Source organism: Coregonus lavaretus (assembly GCF_964263955.1).
Source record: "Coregonus lavaretus genome assembly, chromosome: 29".
Classification (NCBI taxonomy): Eukaryota; Metazoa; Chordata; class Actinopteri; order Salmoniformes; family Salmonidae; genus Coregonus; species Coregonus lavaretus.
In genome coordinates, this window is record NC_140016.1 from 33444522 (window position 1) to 33463671 (window position 19150).

Here is a 19150-nt window from a genome sequence, read left to right on the forward strand (position 1 = left end):
AGTATTGAGAAACTTTTGTTATTGACCAAATACTTATTTTCCACCATAATTTGCAAATATATTCATAAAAAATCCTACAATGTGATTTTCTGGATTTTTTTTCCTCGTTTTGTCTGTCATAGTTGACGTGTACCTATGATGAAAATTACAGGCTTCTCTCATCTTTTTAAGTGGGAGAACTTGCATAATTGGTGGCTGACTAAATACTTTTTTCCCCCACTGTATATATACAGTATATATACAAAAGTATGTGGACACCCCTTCAAATTAGTGGATTCGGCTATTTCAGACACACCCGTTGCTGACAGGTGTATAAAATCAAGCACAGAGACATGCAATCCACGTAGACAAACATTGGCAGTAGAATTACCTTACTGAAGAGCTCAGTGACATTCAACGTGGCACCGTCACATTTCTGCCCTGCTAGAGCTTCCCTGGTCAACTGTAAGTGATGTTATTGTGAAGTGGAAAGGTCTAGGAGCAACAGCGGCTCAGCCGCAAAGTGGTAGGCCACACAAGCTCACAGAATGGGACCGCCGAGTGCTGAAGCGCGCGCGCGCGTAGTGAGTAAACATCATCTGTCCTTGGTAGCAACACTCACTACTGAGTTTAAAACTGCCTCTGGAAGCAACGGCAGCACAATAACTGTTCATTTGGAGCTTCATGAAATGGGTTTGCATGGCCAAGCAGCCGCACACAAGCCTACGATCATCATGCGCAAATCCAAGCGTCGGCTGGAGTGGTGTAAAGCTCGCCGCCTTTGGACTCTGGAGCAGTGGAAATGCTTTCTCTGGAGTGATGAATCACGCTTCACCATCTGGCAGTCCCACGGACAAATCTGGGTTTGGCGGATGCCAGGAGAACGCTACCTGCCCGAATGCATAGTGCTAAGTTTGGTGGAGGAGGAATAATAGTCTGGGGCTGTGTGATGGGAATTTCTGTTAAACCTTTATCATGCTTGTGTAATAGAAGCTTTTTCTTTAAGCCTAGTTGTTTAGGCATTAATTCTGAGATTGTTAATATAACTAGATCATATGAGATGGGATTGTGCATGGGTATGGGCCTGTTTCTAACTGTTCTGTGTGTGTAGCATAAGAACCTAGTTTTAGAGAAGTATGTACAGCCCAGAGCTAACAGGTGAGACCTATGGTTTCCTGATAGTCAGAAGGAAAATAACCAGTTCCTCTTCATCTACTGAAGCAAAGTGTTAAATTCTGCGCACTAATGATAAAGCTGTTGTCCTGCCTAAGACCTGTTGCTGGGCAAAAGGTTCAAGCTTCTTTGTGTGTATGTGTGTGTGTTAAACCCCACATATCTAGGCAGACAGCGAAAAACGCTTGCTTGCCTGGTTCGAGGGACCATTAATCTACTTTTGAGGAACTATGTCTGGGAAGATTTCCTGTTGTTTTAACACCTATTGTCCTCAGAATGAGACAACCTATTTCACAGCTGGTCTGTACCCTATACCCCAGCTCTGTCTCATTGTCCAGCACATACACACACCAAGATCACAAGTTTTGTACATGCTTGCAAAAGATGGCTTGCCTATATAAGGTTTCTGTACTCCTCGTGTCATTTGGGCTCTCGTTGACCAGCTCCATTATTGCAATAATTAATAGACAAAGTATGATTGTTTGAAGAAATAACAAAGACTCCCCTCATTGGTTAGAATTTCCACGACAGCTGTTTTTCATGGTTCGGGCTAGGGCCCTTAGTTCCAGTGAAGGGAAATCTTAACGCTACAGCATACAATGACATTCTAGACGATTCTGTGCTTCCAACTTTGTGGCAACAGTTTGGGGAAGGCCCTTTCCTGTTTCAGCATAACAATGCCCCTGTGCACAAAGCGAGGTCCATACAGAAATGGTTTGTTGAGATGGGTGTTGAAGAACTTGACTGGCCTGCACAGAGCCCTGACCTCAATCCCATCGAACACCTTTGGGATGAATTGGAACACCGACTGCATGCCAGGCCTAATTGCCCAACATCAGTGCCCGATCTCACTAATGCTCTTGTGGCTGAATGGAAGCAAGTCCCCGCAGCAATGTTCCAAAATCTAGTAGAAAGCCTTCCCAGAAGAGTGGAGGCTGTTATAGCAGCAAAGGGGGGACCAACTCCATATTAATGCCCATGATTTTGGAATGAGATGTTCGACGAGCAGTTGTCCACATACTTTTGGTCATGTAGTGTATTCGGAAAGTATTCAGACCCCTTCACCTTTTCCACATTTTGTTATGTTACAGCCTTATTCTAAAATTGATTAAATTAAAAATGTTCCCTCATCAATCTACACACAACACCCCATAATGACGAATCAAAAACAGGTTTTTAGACATTTTTTGAAATGTATTACAATTAAAAAACTGAAAATACCTTATTTACATAAGTATTCAGACCCTTTGCTATGAGACTTGAAATTGAGCTCAGGTGCATCCTGTTTCCATTGATCATCCTTCTTAAAGTGGCCAGTGATTTCAATAGGCAGCAGCAGCCTCTAATGTGCTAGTGATGGCTATTTAACAGTCTGATGGCCTTGAGATAGAAGCAGTTTTTCATTCTCTCGGTACCAGCTTTGATGCACCTGTACTGACCTTGCCTTCTGGATGATAGCGGGGTGAACAGGCAGTGGCTCGGGTGGTTGATGTCCTTGATGATCTTTTTGGCCTTCCTATGACATTGGGTGCTGTATGTGTCTTGGAGGGTGGGTAGTTTGCCCCCAGTAATGCGTTCGGCAGACCGCACCACCCTCTGGAGAGCCCTGCGGTTGTGGGAGGTGCAGTTGCCGTACCAGGCGGTGATATTGCATCTGTAAAAGTTAGTGAGGGTTTTAAGAGCTAAGCTGAATTTCTTCAGCCTCCTGAGGTTGAAGAGGCTCTGTTGCGCCTTCTTCACCACACTGTCTGCGTGGGTGGACCATTTCAGTTTGTCTGTGATGTGTACGCCAAGGAACTTGAAGCTTTCCACCTTCTCCACTGCGGTCCCGTCGATGTGGATAGGGGGGTGCACCCTCTGCTGTTTCCTGAAGTCCACGATCATCTCCTTTGTTTTGTTGATGTTGAGTGAGAAGTAATTTTCCTGGCACCACACTCCCAGAGCCCTCACGTCCTCCCTGTAGGCGGTCTCGTCATTGTTGGTAATCAAGCCTACTACTGTTGTGTCGTCTGCAAACTTGATGATTGAGTTGGAGGCGTGCTTTGCCAGGGAGTACAGGAGGGGGCTGAGCATGCACCCTTGTTGGGACCCAGTGTTGTGGATCAGCGAAGTGGAGATGTTGTTTCCTACCTTCACCACCTGGGGGTGGCACGTCAGGAAGTCCAGGACCCAGTTGCACAGGGCGGAGTTAAGACCCAGGGCCTCGAGCTTAATGATGAGCTTGGAGGGTACTATGGTGTTGAAAGCTGAGCTATAGTCAATGAACAGCATTCTTACATAAGTATTCCTCTTGTCCAGATGGGATAGGCCAGTGTGCAGTGTGATGGCGATTGCATCGTCTGTGGGTCTATTGGGGCGGTAAGCAAATTGAAGTGGGTCTAGGGTGACAGGTAAGGTAGAGGTGATATGATCCTTGACTAGTCTCTCAAAGCACTTCTTGATGACAGAGGTGAGTGCTACAGGGCGAAAGTCATTTAGTTCAGTTACCTTTGCTTTCTTGGATACAGGAACAATGGTGGCCATCTTGAAGAATGTGGGAACAGCAGACTGGGAAAGGGAGAGATTGAATATGTCCGTAAACACACCAGCCAGCTGGTCTGCGCATGCTCTGAGGACGAGGCTAGGGATGCCGTCTGGGCCGGCAGCCTTGCGGGGGTTAACAATGCTTAAATGTCTTAATCACGTCGGCCATGGAGAAGGAGAGGCCACAGTCCTTGGTAGTGGGCCTCGTCAGTGGCACTGTGTTATCCTCAAAGCGGGCGAAGGAGGTGTTTAGCTTATCTGGAAGCGAGACGTCGGTGTCAGCGACGTGGCTGGTTTTCCTTTTGTAGTCCGTAATTGTCTGTAGATCCTGCCACATACGTCTCGTGTCTGAGCCGTTGAATTGCGACTCCACTTTGTTTCTATACTGATGTTTTGCCAGTTTAATTGCCTTTGGAGTGAGTAGCTCCAAATTCCCAGTCACCTTGCCATGGTTGAATGCGGTGGTTCGCGCTTTCAGATTTGCGCGAATGCTGCCATCTATCTACGGTTTCTGGTTAGGGTAGGTTTTAATAGTCGCAGTGGGCACAACATCTCCTATACACTTCCTGATAAACTCAGTCACCGTTTCAGTGTATACGTCTAAATTATTTTCAGAAGCTACCCGGAACATATCCCAGTCCGCGTGATCAAAACAATCTTGAAGCGTGGATTCCAATTGGTCAGACCAGCGTTGAATAGTCCTTAGCACCTGTTTGAGTTTCTGCCTATAGGAAGGGAGAAGCAAAATGGGAGTCTTGGTCAGATTTGCCGAAAGGAGGGCGGGGGAGGGCCTTATAACCATCCCGGAAGTTCGAATAGCAATGGTCGAGGATTTTAGCAGCTTGAGTACAAAAGTCGATATGTTGATAGAACTTCGGCAGCCTAGTCCTCAAATTTGCTTTGTTAAAATCCCTGGCTACAATAAATGCAGCCTCAGGATATGTGGTTTCCAGTTTGCATAAGGTCCAGTGAAGTTCTTTGAGGGCCGTCGTGGTATCGGCTTGAGGGGGGATATACACGGCTGTGACTATAACCAAAGAAAATTATCTTGGGAGATAATACGGTCGGCATTTGATTGTGAGATATTCTAGGTCGGGTGAACAGAAGGACTCAAGTTCCTGTATGTTACTACAATTACACCATGAGTCGTTAATCATGAAACACACACCTCCGCCCTTCTGCTTCCCGGAGAGATATTTATTCCTGTCTGCGCGATGAACTGAGAACCCATCTGGCTGGACCGATTCCGACAGAATATCCCAAGAGAGCCATGTTTCCGTGAAACAGAGTATGTTACAGGCCTTTATGTCTCTCTGGAAAGAAATCCTTGCCCGTAGTTCGTCGAGCTTGTTAACCAAAGACTGAACATTTTCTTTATTTTTTTATTTAACCTTTATTTAACCAGGTAAGCCAGTTGAGAACACGTTCTCATTTACAACTGCGACCTGGCCAAGATAAAGCAAATCAGTGCGATAAAAACAACAACACAGAGTTACATATGGGGTAAAACAAAACATAAAGTCAAAAAATACAACAGAAAATATATTTACAGTGTGTGCAAATGTAGCAAGTTATAGAGGTAAGGCAATAAATAGGCTATAGTGCAAAATAATTAAAAGTGATAGATGTGCAAGAGATTATGTGATAGATGTGCAAGAGATTATGTGCAAATAGAGATACTGGGGTGCAAATGAGCAAAATAAATAACAATATGGGGATGAGGTAGTTGGGTGGGCTAATTTCAGATGGGCTGTGTATAGGTGCAGTGATCGGTAAGGTGCTCTGACAACTGATGCTTAAAGTTAGTGAGGGAGATAAGAGTCTCCAGGTTCAGAGATTTTTGCAATTCGTTCCAGTCATTGGCAGCAGAGAACTGGAAGGAATGGCGGCAAAAGGAGGTGTTGGCTTTGGGGATGACCAGTGAGATATACCTGCTGGAGCGCATACTACGGGTGGGTGTTGCTATGGTGACCAATGAGCTAAGATAAGGCGGGGATTTGCCTAGCAGTGATTTATAGATGGCCTGGAGCCAGTGGGTTTGGCGACGAATTTGTAGTGAGGACCAGCCAACAAGAGCGTACAGGTCACAGTGGTGGGTAGTATATGGGTCTTTGGTGACAAAACGGATGGCACTGTGATAGACTACATCCAATTTGCTGAGTAGAGTGTAGGAGGCTATTTTGTAAATGACATCGCCGAAGTCAAGGATCGGTAGGATAGTCAGTTTTACGAGGGCATGTTTGGCAGCATGAGTGAAGGAGGCTTTGTTGCGAAATAGGAAGCCGATTCTAGATTTAACTTTGGATTGGAGATTCTTAATGTGTGTCTGGAAGGAGAGTTTACAGTCTAACCAGACACCTAAGTATTTGTAGTTGTCCACATACTCTATGTCAGACCCGTCGAGAGTAGTGATTCTAGTCGGGTGCGCGGGTGCCAGCAGCGTTCGATTGAAGAGCATGCATTTAGTTTTACTAGTGTTTAAGAGCAGTTGGAGGCTACTGAAGGAGTGTTGTATGGCATTGAAGCTTGTTTTGAGGTTTGTTAACACAGTGTCCAATGAAGGGCCAGATGTATACAAAATGGTGTCGTTTGCGTAGAGGTGGATCTGAGAGTCACCAGCAGCAAGAGCGACATCATTGATATACACAGAGAAAAGAGTCGGCCCAAGAATTGAACCCTGTTGCATCCCCATAGAGACTGCCATAGGTCCAGACAACAGGCCCTCCGATTTGACACATTGAACTCTATCTGAGAAGTAGTTGGTGAACCAGGCGAGGCAGTCATTTGAGAAACCAAGGCTATTTAGTCTGCCAATAAAAATGCGGTGGTTGACAGAGTCGAAAGCCTTGGCCAGGTCGATGAAGACGGCTGCACAGTACTGTCTATTATCGATCGCGGTTATAATATCGTTTAGGACCTTGAGCGTGGCTGAGGTGCACCCATGACCAGCTCGGAAACCGGATTGCATAGCGGAGAAGGTACGGTGGGATTCGAAATGGTCGGTGATCTGTTTGTTAACTTGGCTTTCAAAAACTTTCGAAAGGCAGGGCAGGATGGATATAGGTCTGTAACAGTTTGGATCTAGAGTGTCACCCACTTTGAAAAGGGGGATGGCCGCGGCAGCTTTCCAATCTCTGGGGATCTCAGACGTTACGAGAGAGAGGTTGAACAGGCTAGTAATAGGGGTTGCGACAATTTCGCCGGCAAGTTTTAGAAAGTAAGGGTCCAGATTTTCTAGCCCAGATGATTTGTAGGGGTCCAGATTTTGCAGCTCTTTCAGAACATCAGCTGTCTGAATTTGTGTGAAGGAGAATCTGGGGGGGCATGGGCAAGTTGCAATGGAGGGTGCAGAGCTGGTGGCCAGGGTAGTGGTAGCCAGGTGGAAAGCTGTCACGCCCTGGCTCTGGGGACACTGTTATGTTGAGCCAGGGTGTGTAGATCTAGGTACTCTATTTCTATGTTGGCCTGAGTGACTCCCAATCAGAGGCAACGAGTGTCAGCTGTTTGCTGGTTGTCTCTGATTGGGAGCCATATTTAAACTGTCGGTTTTTCCTTTGTTTTTGTGGGTTCTTGTTTCAAGTTGGTTGTGTTTGACCGTGAACTGTCACGTTACCATCTTTGTTGTTTTGATCGTGTTTCGCTCAATAAAGAGTATGTTTGCCTGCAACGCTGCGCCTTGGTCCTCATCTGTTCCTGACGATCGTGACAGAAGAACCCACCAAGACAGGACCAAGCAGCGTGAAGAGCAGAGAGGTTGGTCTATGGAGCAGTGGAGTAAGAGTCTCGACTGGGCCAAGCCAAGTGAGGAGCAGAAAGGTTGGACTTTGAAGCAGTGGAGTGAGTGTCTGGCTAGAGACATGGAGGCCTGGTCCAAGAGGAGAGCCGCCCAGAAATTCTTTAGGGGGGGGCTCACGACGTGGACGTCGGGGCAGCAGGAGGCCGCGATAGAGCGGTCCAGCGGGTCGGCAGAGGAGGCCGCCAGGTTACGGGGGCCACTGGTGTTAAAGGGGAAGGAAAGTGTAGAGGCACGGCGAGAGGTACTGGGGTGTGTTACCAGTCCGGTCCGGCCCGTTCCAGATCCCGAGGTAGAGCCAGTGGTGTGTGTCCCCAGTACGGTCCGGCCTGTCCCTGCTCCACGCACCAAGCCTACGGTGTGCGTCGCCAGCCCAGTCCGGCCTGTCCCTGCTCCACGCACCAAGCCTACGGTGTGCGTCGCCAGCCCTGTAAAGCCCGTTCCGGCTCCACGCACCAAGCCAGGGGTGCGCATCGTCAGCCCGGTCCGGTCCATTCCTGCTCCACGCACCAAGCCAGGGGTGCGTATCGTCAGCCCGGTCCGGCCAGTTGCTACTCCACGCACCAAGCCAGGGGTGCGCATCGTCAGCCCGGTCCGGCCAGTTGCTACTCCACGCACCAAGCCAGGGGTGCGCATCGTCAGCCCGGTCCGGTCCATTCCTGCTCCACGCACCAAGCCAGGGGTGTGTATCGTCAGCCCGGTCCGGCCAGTTGCTACTCCACGCACCAAGCCAGGGGTGCGCATCGTCAGCCCGGTCCGGTCCATTCCTGCTCCACGCACCAAGCCAGGGGTGTGTATCGTCAGCCCGGTCCGGCCAGTTGCTACTCCACGCACCAAGCCAGGGGTGCGCATCGTCAGCCCGGTCCGGTCCGTTCCTGCTCCACGCACCAAGCCAGGGGTGCGTGTCGTCAGTCCGGCTCCGGCCAGCAGGGCCAGACCGGACCAGGGGTACTTTGGGGGGTTGGAGAGGGAGTGGGGATCAGGCCCGGAGCCGGATCCGCCGCCAAGGCGGAGTGCCCACCCGGTCCCTCCCCTGTGGTATTTAGTTGGCGCGGTCGGAGTCCGCGCCTTTAGGGGGGGGTACTGTCACGCCCTGGCTCTGGGGACACTGTTATGTTGAGCCAGGGTGTGTAGATCTAGGTACTCTATTTCTATGTTGGCCTGAGTGACTCCCAATCAGAGGCAACGAGTGTCAGCTGTTTGCTGGTTGTCTCTGATTGGGAGCCATATTTAAACTGTCGGTTTTTCCTTTGTTTTTGTGGGTTCTTGTTTCAAGTTGGTTGTGTTTGACCGTGAACTGTCACGTTACCGTCTTTGTTGTTTTGATCGTGTTTCGCTCAATAAAGAGTATGTTTGCCTGCAACGCTGCGCCTTGGTCCTCATCTGTTCCTGACGATCGTGACAAAAGCATGGCCAGCCATAGCAAAATGCTTGTTGAAATTCTCGATTATTGTAGATTTATTGGTGGTGATAGTGTTTCCTAGCCTCAGTGCAGTGGGCAGCTGGGAGGAGGTGCTCTTATTCTCTATGGACTTTACAGTGTCCCAAAACTTTTTGGAGTTAGTGCTACAGGATGCAAATTTCTGTTTGAAAAAGTTAGCCTTTGCTTTCCTAACTTCTTGTGTATATTGGTTCCTAACTTCCCTGAAAAGTTGCATATGCTAATGCAGTACGCCACAGGATGTTTTTGTGCTGGTCAAGGGCAGTCAAGTCTGAGGAGAACCAGGGGCTATATCTGTTCTTAGTTCTGTAATTTTTGAATGGGGCATGTTTATTTAAGATTGAGAGGAAATTACTTTTAAAGAACAACCAGGCATCCTCTACTGACGGAATGAGATCTATATCCATCCAGGATACCTGGGCCAGGTCAATTAGGAAGGCCTGCTCGCTAAAGTGTTTTAGGGAGTCTTTGACAGTGATGAGGGGTGGTCGTTTGACCGCTGAGATCCTGGTTGAAGACAGCGGAGGTGTATTTAGAGGGTAAGTTAGTCAGGATGATATCTATGAGGGTACCCATGTTTACGGATTTAGGGTTGTGCCTGGTAGGTTCGTTGATAATTTGTGTGAGATTGAGGGCATCTAGTTTGGATTGTAGGATGTCCGGGGTGTTAAGCATATCCCAATTTAGGTCACCAAGCAGTACGAACTCTGAGGATAAATGGGGGGCAATCAATTCACATATGGTGTCCAGGGCACAGCTGGGGGCTGAGGGGGGTCTGTAGCAAGAGGCAACAGTGAGAGACTTATTTCTGAAAAGGTGGATTTTTAGAAGTAGAAGCTCAAACTGTTTGGGCACAGACCTGGATAGTATGATAGAGCTCTGCAGGCTATCTCTACAGTAGATTGCAACTCCACCCCCTTTGGCAGTTCTATCTAGACGGAAAATGTTGTAGTTGGGGATGGAAATTTCAGAATTTTTGGTGGCCTTCCTAAGCCAGGATTCAGACACTGCTAGAACATCAGGGTTGGCGGAGTGTGCTAACGCAGTGAATAACTCTAACTTAGGAAGGAGCCTTCTGATGTTAACGTGCAGAAAACCAAGGCTTTTACGGTTACAGAAGTCAACAAATGATAGCTCCTGGGGAGTAGGAGTGATACTGGGGACTGCAGGGCCTGGGTTAGCCTCTACATCACCAGAGGAACAGAGGAGGAGTAGAATAAGGATACGGCTAAAGGCTTTAAGAACTGGTATTCTAGTGCGTTGGGTACAGAGAATAAAGGGGGCAGATTTCCGGGCGTTGTAGAAAAGATTCAGGGCATTATGTACAGACAAGGATATGGAAGGATATGAGTACAGTGGAGGTAAACCTAAGCGTTGGGTAACAATGAAAGAGATAGCATCACTGGAGGCACCGATTGAGCCGGTCTCGGCGTGTATGGGGGGTGGAACAAAGGAACTATTTGAGGCAGTTTGAGAGGGACTTGGGGTTCTACAGTGAAATTGTATAATAAGAACTAACTGGAACAGCAATAGACAAGGCATATTGACATGGGAGAGAGGCATAAAGCAATAACAGGTGTTATTAGAGAGAGCTAAGACAACAACTGGTAATGGCGATAAAGTTTGGGCTGAGGCTAAACAGAATAAACAGGACAGGGTACCGTGTAAAGGAACAGTCCAGCAGGCATCAGCTGTGCAGCTGAGTGATCATAAGGTCCAGTGAACAGCAATATGTGAGTCTGAGAGCAGTTCAAATTGGTGCTTCAGCACAGCGAGCAGGAAGCACGGTTGTAGTTTGCATGTGCTAGCGGGCCGGGGCTAGCAGATGGATCTTCGTGGTCGTCACAACGGGAAGCCTGTTGAAACCACAGACGATTACGTCGGCAGACCAGTCGTGATGGATCGGCAGGGCTCCGTGTCGACTCTAGGAGGTCCCGTCCGGTTGTCAGAGAGGTAGATAGCCGGGAGATGTGCCTGACTCAAGGCTAGCTCAAGGCTGATTAGCCAACAACAACGTTCATTTGGTTGCAGCTAGCTAGTTGCGATTATCCAGTGTTAAAGGTCCAGTGATTCAGTGATTCCGGCAGAAAATCTGGGTCGATAACTCGCTGTGCAGACAGTGCAGACTGGCCGATAATAGTCCAGGCTAGAGCTGGCTGGTAGGTAGTGCAGGCCACGGACAATGGAGAAAAGCCGCTAACGGTGGCTAATAGCAAGTAGCTAGTTAGCTGGTTAGCTGGCTACTCCCGTCCGGTAGACAGAGAGGTAGATAGCCGGGGCTAGCTCAAGGCTAACTGGTGCTATGGGGGCAGTGGTGATTAGCCTACAACATTAGCGAGTAGAAACTTGGAAGCGGTGGGTGGTGTGCGTGCCTTCTAAGTAGAACCAGCAGGCCGCTCCGAGTGCCTCTCCTCCGCTGGTGATGTTTTGGGTCAGTCGCTGGAATCAGTTCAGTTGCCCTGGGGAGAGCAAACAAAGGATCTGCTTCGGGGAAGTTGTATTCCTGTTCGTAATGCTGGTGAGTTACCGCCGCTCTGATATCCAATAGTTTCCCCCAGCTGTATGTAATGATGCAAAACACTTTCTGAGCTAATAATGTTTACATATCTTGCACTACTCATCTCATATGTATATACTGTTTTCTATTCTATAATATTCTACTGTATCTTAGTCCATGCCGCTCTGTCATTGCTTGTCCATATATGTATATATTCTTACATTTCATTCCTTACTAGATTTGTGTGTATTGGGTATATGTTGTGAAATTGTTAGATATTACTTGTTAGATATAACTGCACTGTCGGAGCTAGAAGCACATGCATTTCGCTACACCCGCAATAACATCTGCTAAACACGTGTTTGTGACAAATACAATTAGATTTGATTTGATCTGTTTCTGATTTGTCATTATGAGGGAAAAAATAATTGTATCCATTTTAGAATAAGGCTGTAACGTAACAAAATTTTGAAAAAGTGAAGGGGTCTGAATACTTTCCGAATGCACTGTATATAAAAAGATTACCCCAAAATACACTAGTATCCCTATAACTATAACCAGATGAAATGGTGGGTCTACAGGTGCCATTAACTTACCTCTGGGGTGAAGTTTCCCCCTAGGTACAGAGCTAGGATTGGCTTCACTTCCCCAATCCTAACCTTAATGATTAGTGGGGGAAATGTTACATTTACCCAAGATCAGCATCTAGGGGCAACTTCACTACACCAGTGACTCACCTCGATCTCTTGATAAGAGCTGTTGATCATGGCGATCAGCATGTTGAGCAACACCACCACCATGGTCACATTGTAGATTCCATAGAGCACATAGCCGATGTTCTCGATGAACTTGTGGTTGTACTTGAGCACCACGGAGGACACCTCAGACAGTCCAAATATAGACCAGAACAGAGTCTTGAAGCTCTCCTCCACCCTGTTGTGACAAGGAAGGAAGGGGATAAGAAAGTTACAGGACAGGCTGATCAGATTGGGGGTTTCTATTTCGTGGTTAAACTACATTTAGCTTTTGCCCAAAGTGACAGGCGATAAAGTGCTGCTTCAAATAAAGTGTGCTCATGTGTAGCCTAACTTATAAGGGGCAAACATGTAGCTGTATGATGTGTGGGGAATGAACCAAATATCTTAGCATGTCTTGCTTAATACTAAAATTAGATGACTGCATCATCCTGTGTTATAGTATTCTGTTTGCCAAAGTCCCTTCGAGAAACATTTATAACGAGATTGAAGGACAGCTTCGTGAGAATTGTTGCCATGAAATTATATATTTTTATTTCAGGTGATGTTGCTGTATTTTATATTTTGTGTAATATGATTTCCACAGATGTCCTTGGTAAGGGCAGAAATGACCATTGTGACTCCTGGCAATGTTAGATGTGTGTGTGTTCCATTTATGCCAAGGCAACTTGGCTAATTACATTTTAGTCATTTAGCAGACGCTCTTATCCAGAGCGACTTACAGTTAGTGAGTGCATACATTTTTCATACTGGCCCCCCGTGGGAAACGAACCCACAACCCTGGCGTTGCAAGCGCCATGCTCTACCAACTGAGCTACACGGGGCCCTAATGAAATTCAATATGGACACTAAGACAATTCAGGAAAACAATAACCATAACAATGGGAAGGATTTCATTTTCTCAGCCTCAGCTTGGAAAGAGTAACCTTGGCGGTAATCCACTCCAGTGTGAAATTAGTTATTTTTGCTGAGCTGCCACAAGCTCGGCGGTGCCTTTTCCAATTCAGTTTTGAGGAACTCTTAGAAAGGGAGTCCAAGGTGGGCCATTTTCAACTTGATTCTGCACTACAATGACTGAGTCGATAGACTGAGTGAGCTAGCACTGCATGAATGGGCTCAATAGAGGAAGAAAAGAGCTCCCTACATGAATGGAGAACTCATTTGTTGAATTTAAAAAAAAATGTGTTTAATGTAGATAGGTCCCAGGCAGTCTTACTTTATAAATGTGTACCAATCTTATTCTCTAGTCTTATGTTTTAGAAGTGTATTCATTTTAGGGGCTTTGGGGACAAAACAGTATGGTTGAATGTGTACAAAGCCTCCCTACTGACTGTCAGTCCATACACAGTAACTGTGTACGGAGTAGTTCCTGTCACTGACTCCAGACCTCCCTGAGTGACCATCAATTAAGGTTCTCTTATGTGGTGAGTACCCATAAGTCTGTCCCCATAAGTATCTCCCCATACGTCTATTCCAATAAGTGTCCTCTATACACAAGTGTCCTCTATATGTCTGCTATATCACTCACGTGGTGAAGGCCGGGTTGACCTTGGCACCCAAGTAGTAAGAATAGAGGATGAACATGCCGATCATGAACGCCAGGAAGACCATGATGAACAGGACCATAAACTTGAAGATGTCTTTGACCGTGCGGCCCAGGGAGATCTGGAGTGGTCCAAAGCTCTCATTAGCCGGCAGAATGTAGGCAATGCGTGTGAAGCTCAGCACCACAGCGATGGCGTACAGTCCTTCTGAGATCAGCTGGGGGTCCGACGGCAGCCATTTGTCCCTTGCTACGTGGAAGAATGGGCAACAGTCAGTCGTTTTCTTATCACTCACAGTAACATGTACAATGTGTTTAATGCATTGTGCTATATGACTGTTCTACACAATGGTTGGGTTACACTTTGTTTTACAGTCCGACTAGGTCTTTGTGGGCTTTGAAGTAACACAGCAAATTGTAATTATATAATAATTCCCCTAAAAGTAGTCTTTTGTTTCTTTAGGATTCATCAACACAAGCATCAATACATATAATTTCTCAGTAAACCTCGTAATTTCTCAGTAAATATCAGGTAAAACTAAATGAAACAGGACTATAAAATAAAATGCTACCACTATTTGCATAGGCCACTTATGCTCTCAATGTCAAATTAAAAACAGGTGTTTGTGTGATTTTAAATGTTGCCCTTTTGCATGTTCTAATGATATATCTAATGATCCTTTTTCTCCCTTCTGTGTGCAGTGTACCAGGTGGATGATGTTGCACTTAAAATAATTATGTACGTGTATCTCACTGTGCACAATTAGACAATTAGAGCTTAACCTGTGTTAATAATCTAATGATTCTTGAGATTAGTGTGCCTGCCCTTAAGCATAATCATTGATAACACCGTTACACGTCTTGCAGGGCAAGTGGTTAGGAAAAATTAGTATTGACATTTGTGGTGGTATTTGTAGATGTGTGTAAGATGCCTACTTGTCTCAACTGTATCACGGGTATAAGAAGATGGCGCTGCAGTGGATAGCTGCCGTCTTACGGCTCCTGACGAATTCTGCTATAAAAAAATTTAAAACCTGCTGATCTTACATTTTTTGGTACATAATGTTTCTCGCCATCATTTTATATGACCGAAAACTGCTTCTGGACATCAGAACAGCGATAATTAACCTCGATTTGATGACGATTTCTACTTCAACGAGTTGACAGCTTTGGACATTTTGCTTACCACGGACCAGGCCCTGATCCATGGGACTCGGAAGAGGAAGCAGCGGCGAAAGAGAGGCAAGCAAGGTGGTGTCTTGACGAGACTACGTCGGCGAGCAAGTAGACCACCATTGACCTCTGTTTTGTTGGCGAACATGCAGTCACTGGAGAACAAACTGGATGAGCTCCATTCGAGACAATCCTATCAACGGGACCTGAAAAAACTGTAATATCCTATGTTTCTCAGAGTCGTGGCTGAACGAGGACATGGATATACAACTCGCTGGTTTTTCTATGCATCGTCAAGATCAGACGTCAGACTTGGGTAAGGCGAGAGGGGGAGGGATGCGTGATCTCTAATGTTAAGGAAGCCTACAGTTTTTGCTTGCCTGAGTTAGAATACCTCATGATAAACTCCAGACCATACTATTTAACAAGAGACTTTCCATCTATATTTTTCGTAGATGTCTATTTACCACCACAAACCAATGCTAGCACTAACACCACACTCAACGAGCTGTTTAGGGCCATAAACAAACAAGAAAATGCACATTCAGAGGCCGCGTTTTAATGCAAGAAAACTGAAATACGTTTGACCAGATTTTTACAAGCATGTCACCTGTGCAAATAGAGGCAACACAACTCTAAATCACCTTTACTCCACACTCAGAAACGCATACAAGGCCCTCCCTCGCCCTCCTTTTGGGAAATCAGACCCTAACTCTATCCTCCTGATTCCTGCTTACAAGCAAAAGCTCAAACAGGAAGTACCAGTGATGCGCTCAGTACGGAAGTGGTCTGAGGAAGCGGATGCTAAGCTACAGGACTATGTTGCTGGCACAGAATGGAATATGTTCCGGGATTCATACGATAACATTGAGGAGTTTTACCACATCAGTTACCGGCTTCATTAATAAGTGCATCGACGACGTTGTCTTCACAGTGACCGTATGTACAGTTGAAGTCGGAAGTTTACATACACTTAGGTTGGAGTCATTAAAACTAGTTTTTCAACCACTCCACACATTTCTTGTTAACAAACTATAGTTTTGGCAAGTCGGTTAGGACATGTACTTTGTGCATGACACAAGTAATTTTTCCAACAATTGTTTACAGACAGATTATTTCACTTATAATTCACTGTATCACAATTCCAGTGGGTCAGAGGTTTACATACACTAAGTTGACTGTGCCTTTAAACAGCTTGGAAAATTCCAGAAAATGATGTCATGGCTTTAGAAGTTTCTGATAGGCTAATTGACATAATTTGAGTCAATTGGAGGTGTACCTGTGGATGTATTTCAAGGCCTACCTTCAAACTCAGTGCCTCTTTGCTTGACATCATGGGAAAATGAAAATAAATCAGCCAAGACCTCAGAAAAAAATGTGTAGACCTCCACAAGTCTGGTTCATCATTGGGAGCAATTTCCAAACACCTGAAGGTACCACGTTCATCTGTACAAACAATAGTATGCAAGTATAAACACCATGGGACCATGCAGCCGTCATACCGCTCAAGAAGGAGACGTGCTCTGTCTCCTAGAGATGAACCTACTTTGGTGCGAAAAGTGCAAATCAATCCCAGAACAACAGCAAAGGACCTTGTGAAGATGCTGGAGGAAACCGCTCAGCAAGGAAGAAGCCACTGCTCCAAAACCGCCATAAAAAAGACAGACTACGGTTTGCAACTGCACTTGGGGACAAAGATCGCACTTTTTGGAGGAATGTCCTCTGGTCTGATGAAACAAAAATAGAACTGTTTGGCCATAATGACCTTCGTTATGTTTGGAGGAAAAAGGGAGTCTTGCAAGCCGAAGAACACCATCCCAACCGTGAAGCACGGGGGTGGCAGCTTCATGCTGTGGGGGTGCTTTGCTGCAGGAGGGGATGGTGCACTTCACAAAATAGATGGCATCATGAGGAAGGAAAATTATGTGGATATATTGAAGCAACATCTCAAGACATCAGTCAGGAAGTTAAAGCTTGGTCGCAAATGGGTCTTCCAAATGAACAATGACCCCAAGCATACTTCCAAAGTTGTGGCAAAATGGCTTAAGGACAACAAAGTCAAGGTATTGGAGTGGCCATCACAAAGCCCTGACCTCAATCCTATAGAACATTTGTGGGCAGAACTGAAAAAACGTTTGCGAGCAAGGAGGCCTACAAACCTGACTCAGTTACACCAGCTCGGTCAGGAGGAATGGGCCAAAATTCACCAAACTTATTGTGGGAAGCTGCTGGAAGGCTACCCGAAATGTTTGACCCAAGTTAAACAATTTAAAGGCAATGCTACCAAATACTAATTGAGTGTATGTAAACTTCTGACCCACTGGGAATGTGATGAAAGAAATAAAAGCTGAAATAAATCATGCTCTCTACTATTATTCTGACATTTCACATTCTTAAAATAAAGTGGTAATCATAACTGACCTAAGACAGGGAATTTTTACTAGAATTAAATGTCAGGAATTGTGAAAAACTGAGTTTAAATGTATTTGGCTAAGGTGTATGTAAACTTCCGACTTCAACTGTACATACCCCAACCAGAAGCCATGGATTACAGGCAACATCCGCACTGAGCGAAAGGCTAGAGCTGCCACTTTCAAGGAGCGGGACATTCATCCAAAGCTTATAAGAAATCCCGCTACACCCTCCGACGAGCCATCAAACAGGCAAAGCATCAATACAGGACTAAGATCGAATCCTACTACGCCGGCTCTGATGCTCGACGGATGAGGCAGGGCTTGTAAATTATCATGGATTATAAAGGGAAACCCAGCCGTGAGCTGCCCAGCGACATGAGTCTATCAGACGAGCTAAAAGCCTTATATGCTCCTTCGAGGCATGCAACACTGAACCATGCATGAGAACACCAGCTGTTCCGGATGACTGTGTGATCTCGCTCTAAGTAGCGAGTAAGACCTTTAAACAGGTTAACATTCACAAGGCCGCGGGGCCAGACGGAATACCAGGACGCGTACTCTGATCATGCACTGACCAGCTGGCAAGTGTCTTCACTGACATTTTCAACCATCTCAGAAATGGTCTGTAATACCAACTTGTTTCAAACAGACCACCATAGTCCCCATGCCCAAGAACGCCAAGGTAACCTGCCTAAATTACTATCGCCCCGTAGCACTCACATCTATAACCATGAAATGCTTTGAAAGGCTGGTCATGGCTCACATCAACACTATCATCCCAGACACCCTGAACCCACTCCAATTCGCATACCGTCCCAACAGACCCACAGATGACGCCTTCTCTTTTGTGATCCACACTGCCCTCACCCACCTAGACAAAAGGAATACCCATGTAAAAATGCTGTTCATTCACTACAGCTCAGCATTCAACATCATAGTGCACTCCAAGCTCATCACCAAGCTCAGGACCCTGGGACTGAACGCCTCCCTCTGCAACTCAATCCTGCACTTCCTGACAGGCCGCCCCCAGACGGTGAGGGTAGGCAACAACACATCCGACACGCTGACCATTAACACGGGGCCCCTCAGGGGAGTATGCTTTTGTCCCTTCCTGTACTCCCTGTTCACCCACGACTGCGTGGCCCGCACGGCTCCAACACCATCATCAAGTTTGCTGATGACAAGCCGGTGGTACGAATGATCACCAATGTTGATGAGGCAGCCTGTAGGGAGAAAGTCAGTGACCTGGCAGTTTGGTGCCAGGACAACAACCTCTCCCTCAACTACAGCAAGGAGCTGATCGTGGACTACAGGAAATGGAGGGGCGAGTATGCCCCCATCCACATCGATGGGGCTGTATTAGAGCGGGTCGAGAGCTTCAAGTTCCTCTTTGTCCACATCATTAAGGAATTAACATGGTCCATACACATCCCCACAGTTGTGAAAAGGGCACGTTTGTGCCACTTCCCCCTCAGGAGGCTGAAAATATTTGGCATGGCCCCTCAGATCCTCAAAAAAGTCTACAGCTGCACCATTGAGAGCATCTTGACTGGCTGCATCACCGCTTGGTATGGCAACTGCAAGGTACCCGACCGCAAGCCGCTACAGAGAGTAGTGAGTATGGCCCAGTACATCCCTGGGGCTGAGCTCCCTGCCATCCAGGACCGCTATACCAGGCGGTGTCAGAGGAAGGCCCAAAAAATTGTCAAAGACTTCAGCCACCCAAGCCATACACTGTTGTCAAGTTTGGAACCAACAGGACCCTGAACATCTTCTAACCCCAAGCCATAAGACTGCTAAACAAGACTGCTAATTAGCTAATAAAATGGCTACCCGGACTACCTGCTTTTACACTGTTT

General features: G+C 46.4%; 1 protein-coding gene across 1 annotated transcript in view; it reads right to left on the reverse strand.

Annotated features, from left to right (window-relative positions):
* Positions 1-19150, reverse strand: part of LOC311104633 (short transient receptor potential channel 3-like) — a gene marked incomplete at both ends in the record, with an annotated part of 103189 nt that overhangs the window by 13887 nt on the left and 70152 nt on the right. The window contains 2 exons of the mRNA XM_084146485.1: positions 12144-12339; positions 13690-13954. Of these exons, the coding sequence (XP_084002611.1) occupies positions 12144-12339; positions 13690-13954 (461 nt within the window). The remainder of the gene's footprint in view (positions 1-12143; positions 12340-13689; positions 13955-19150) is intronic.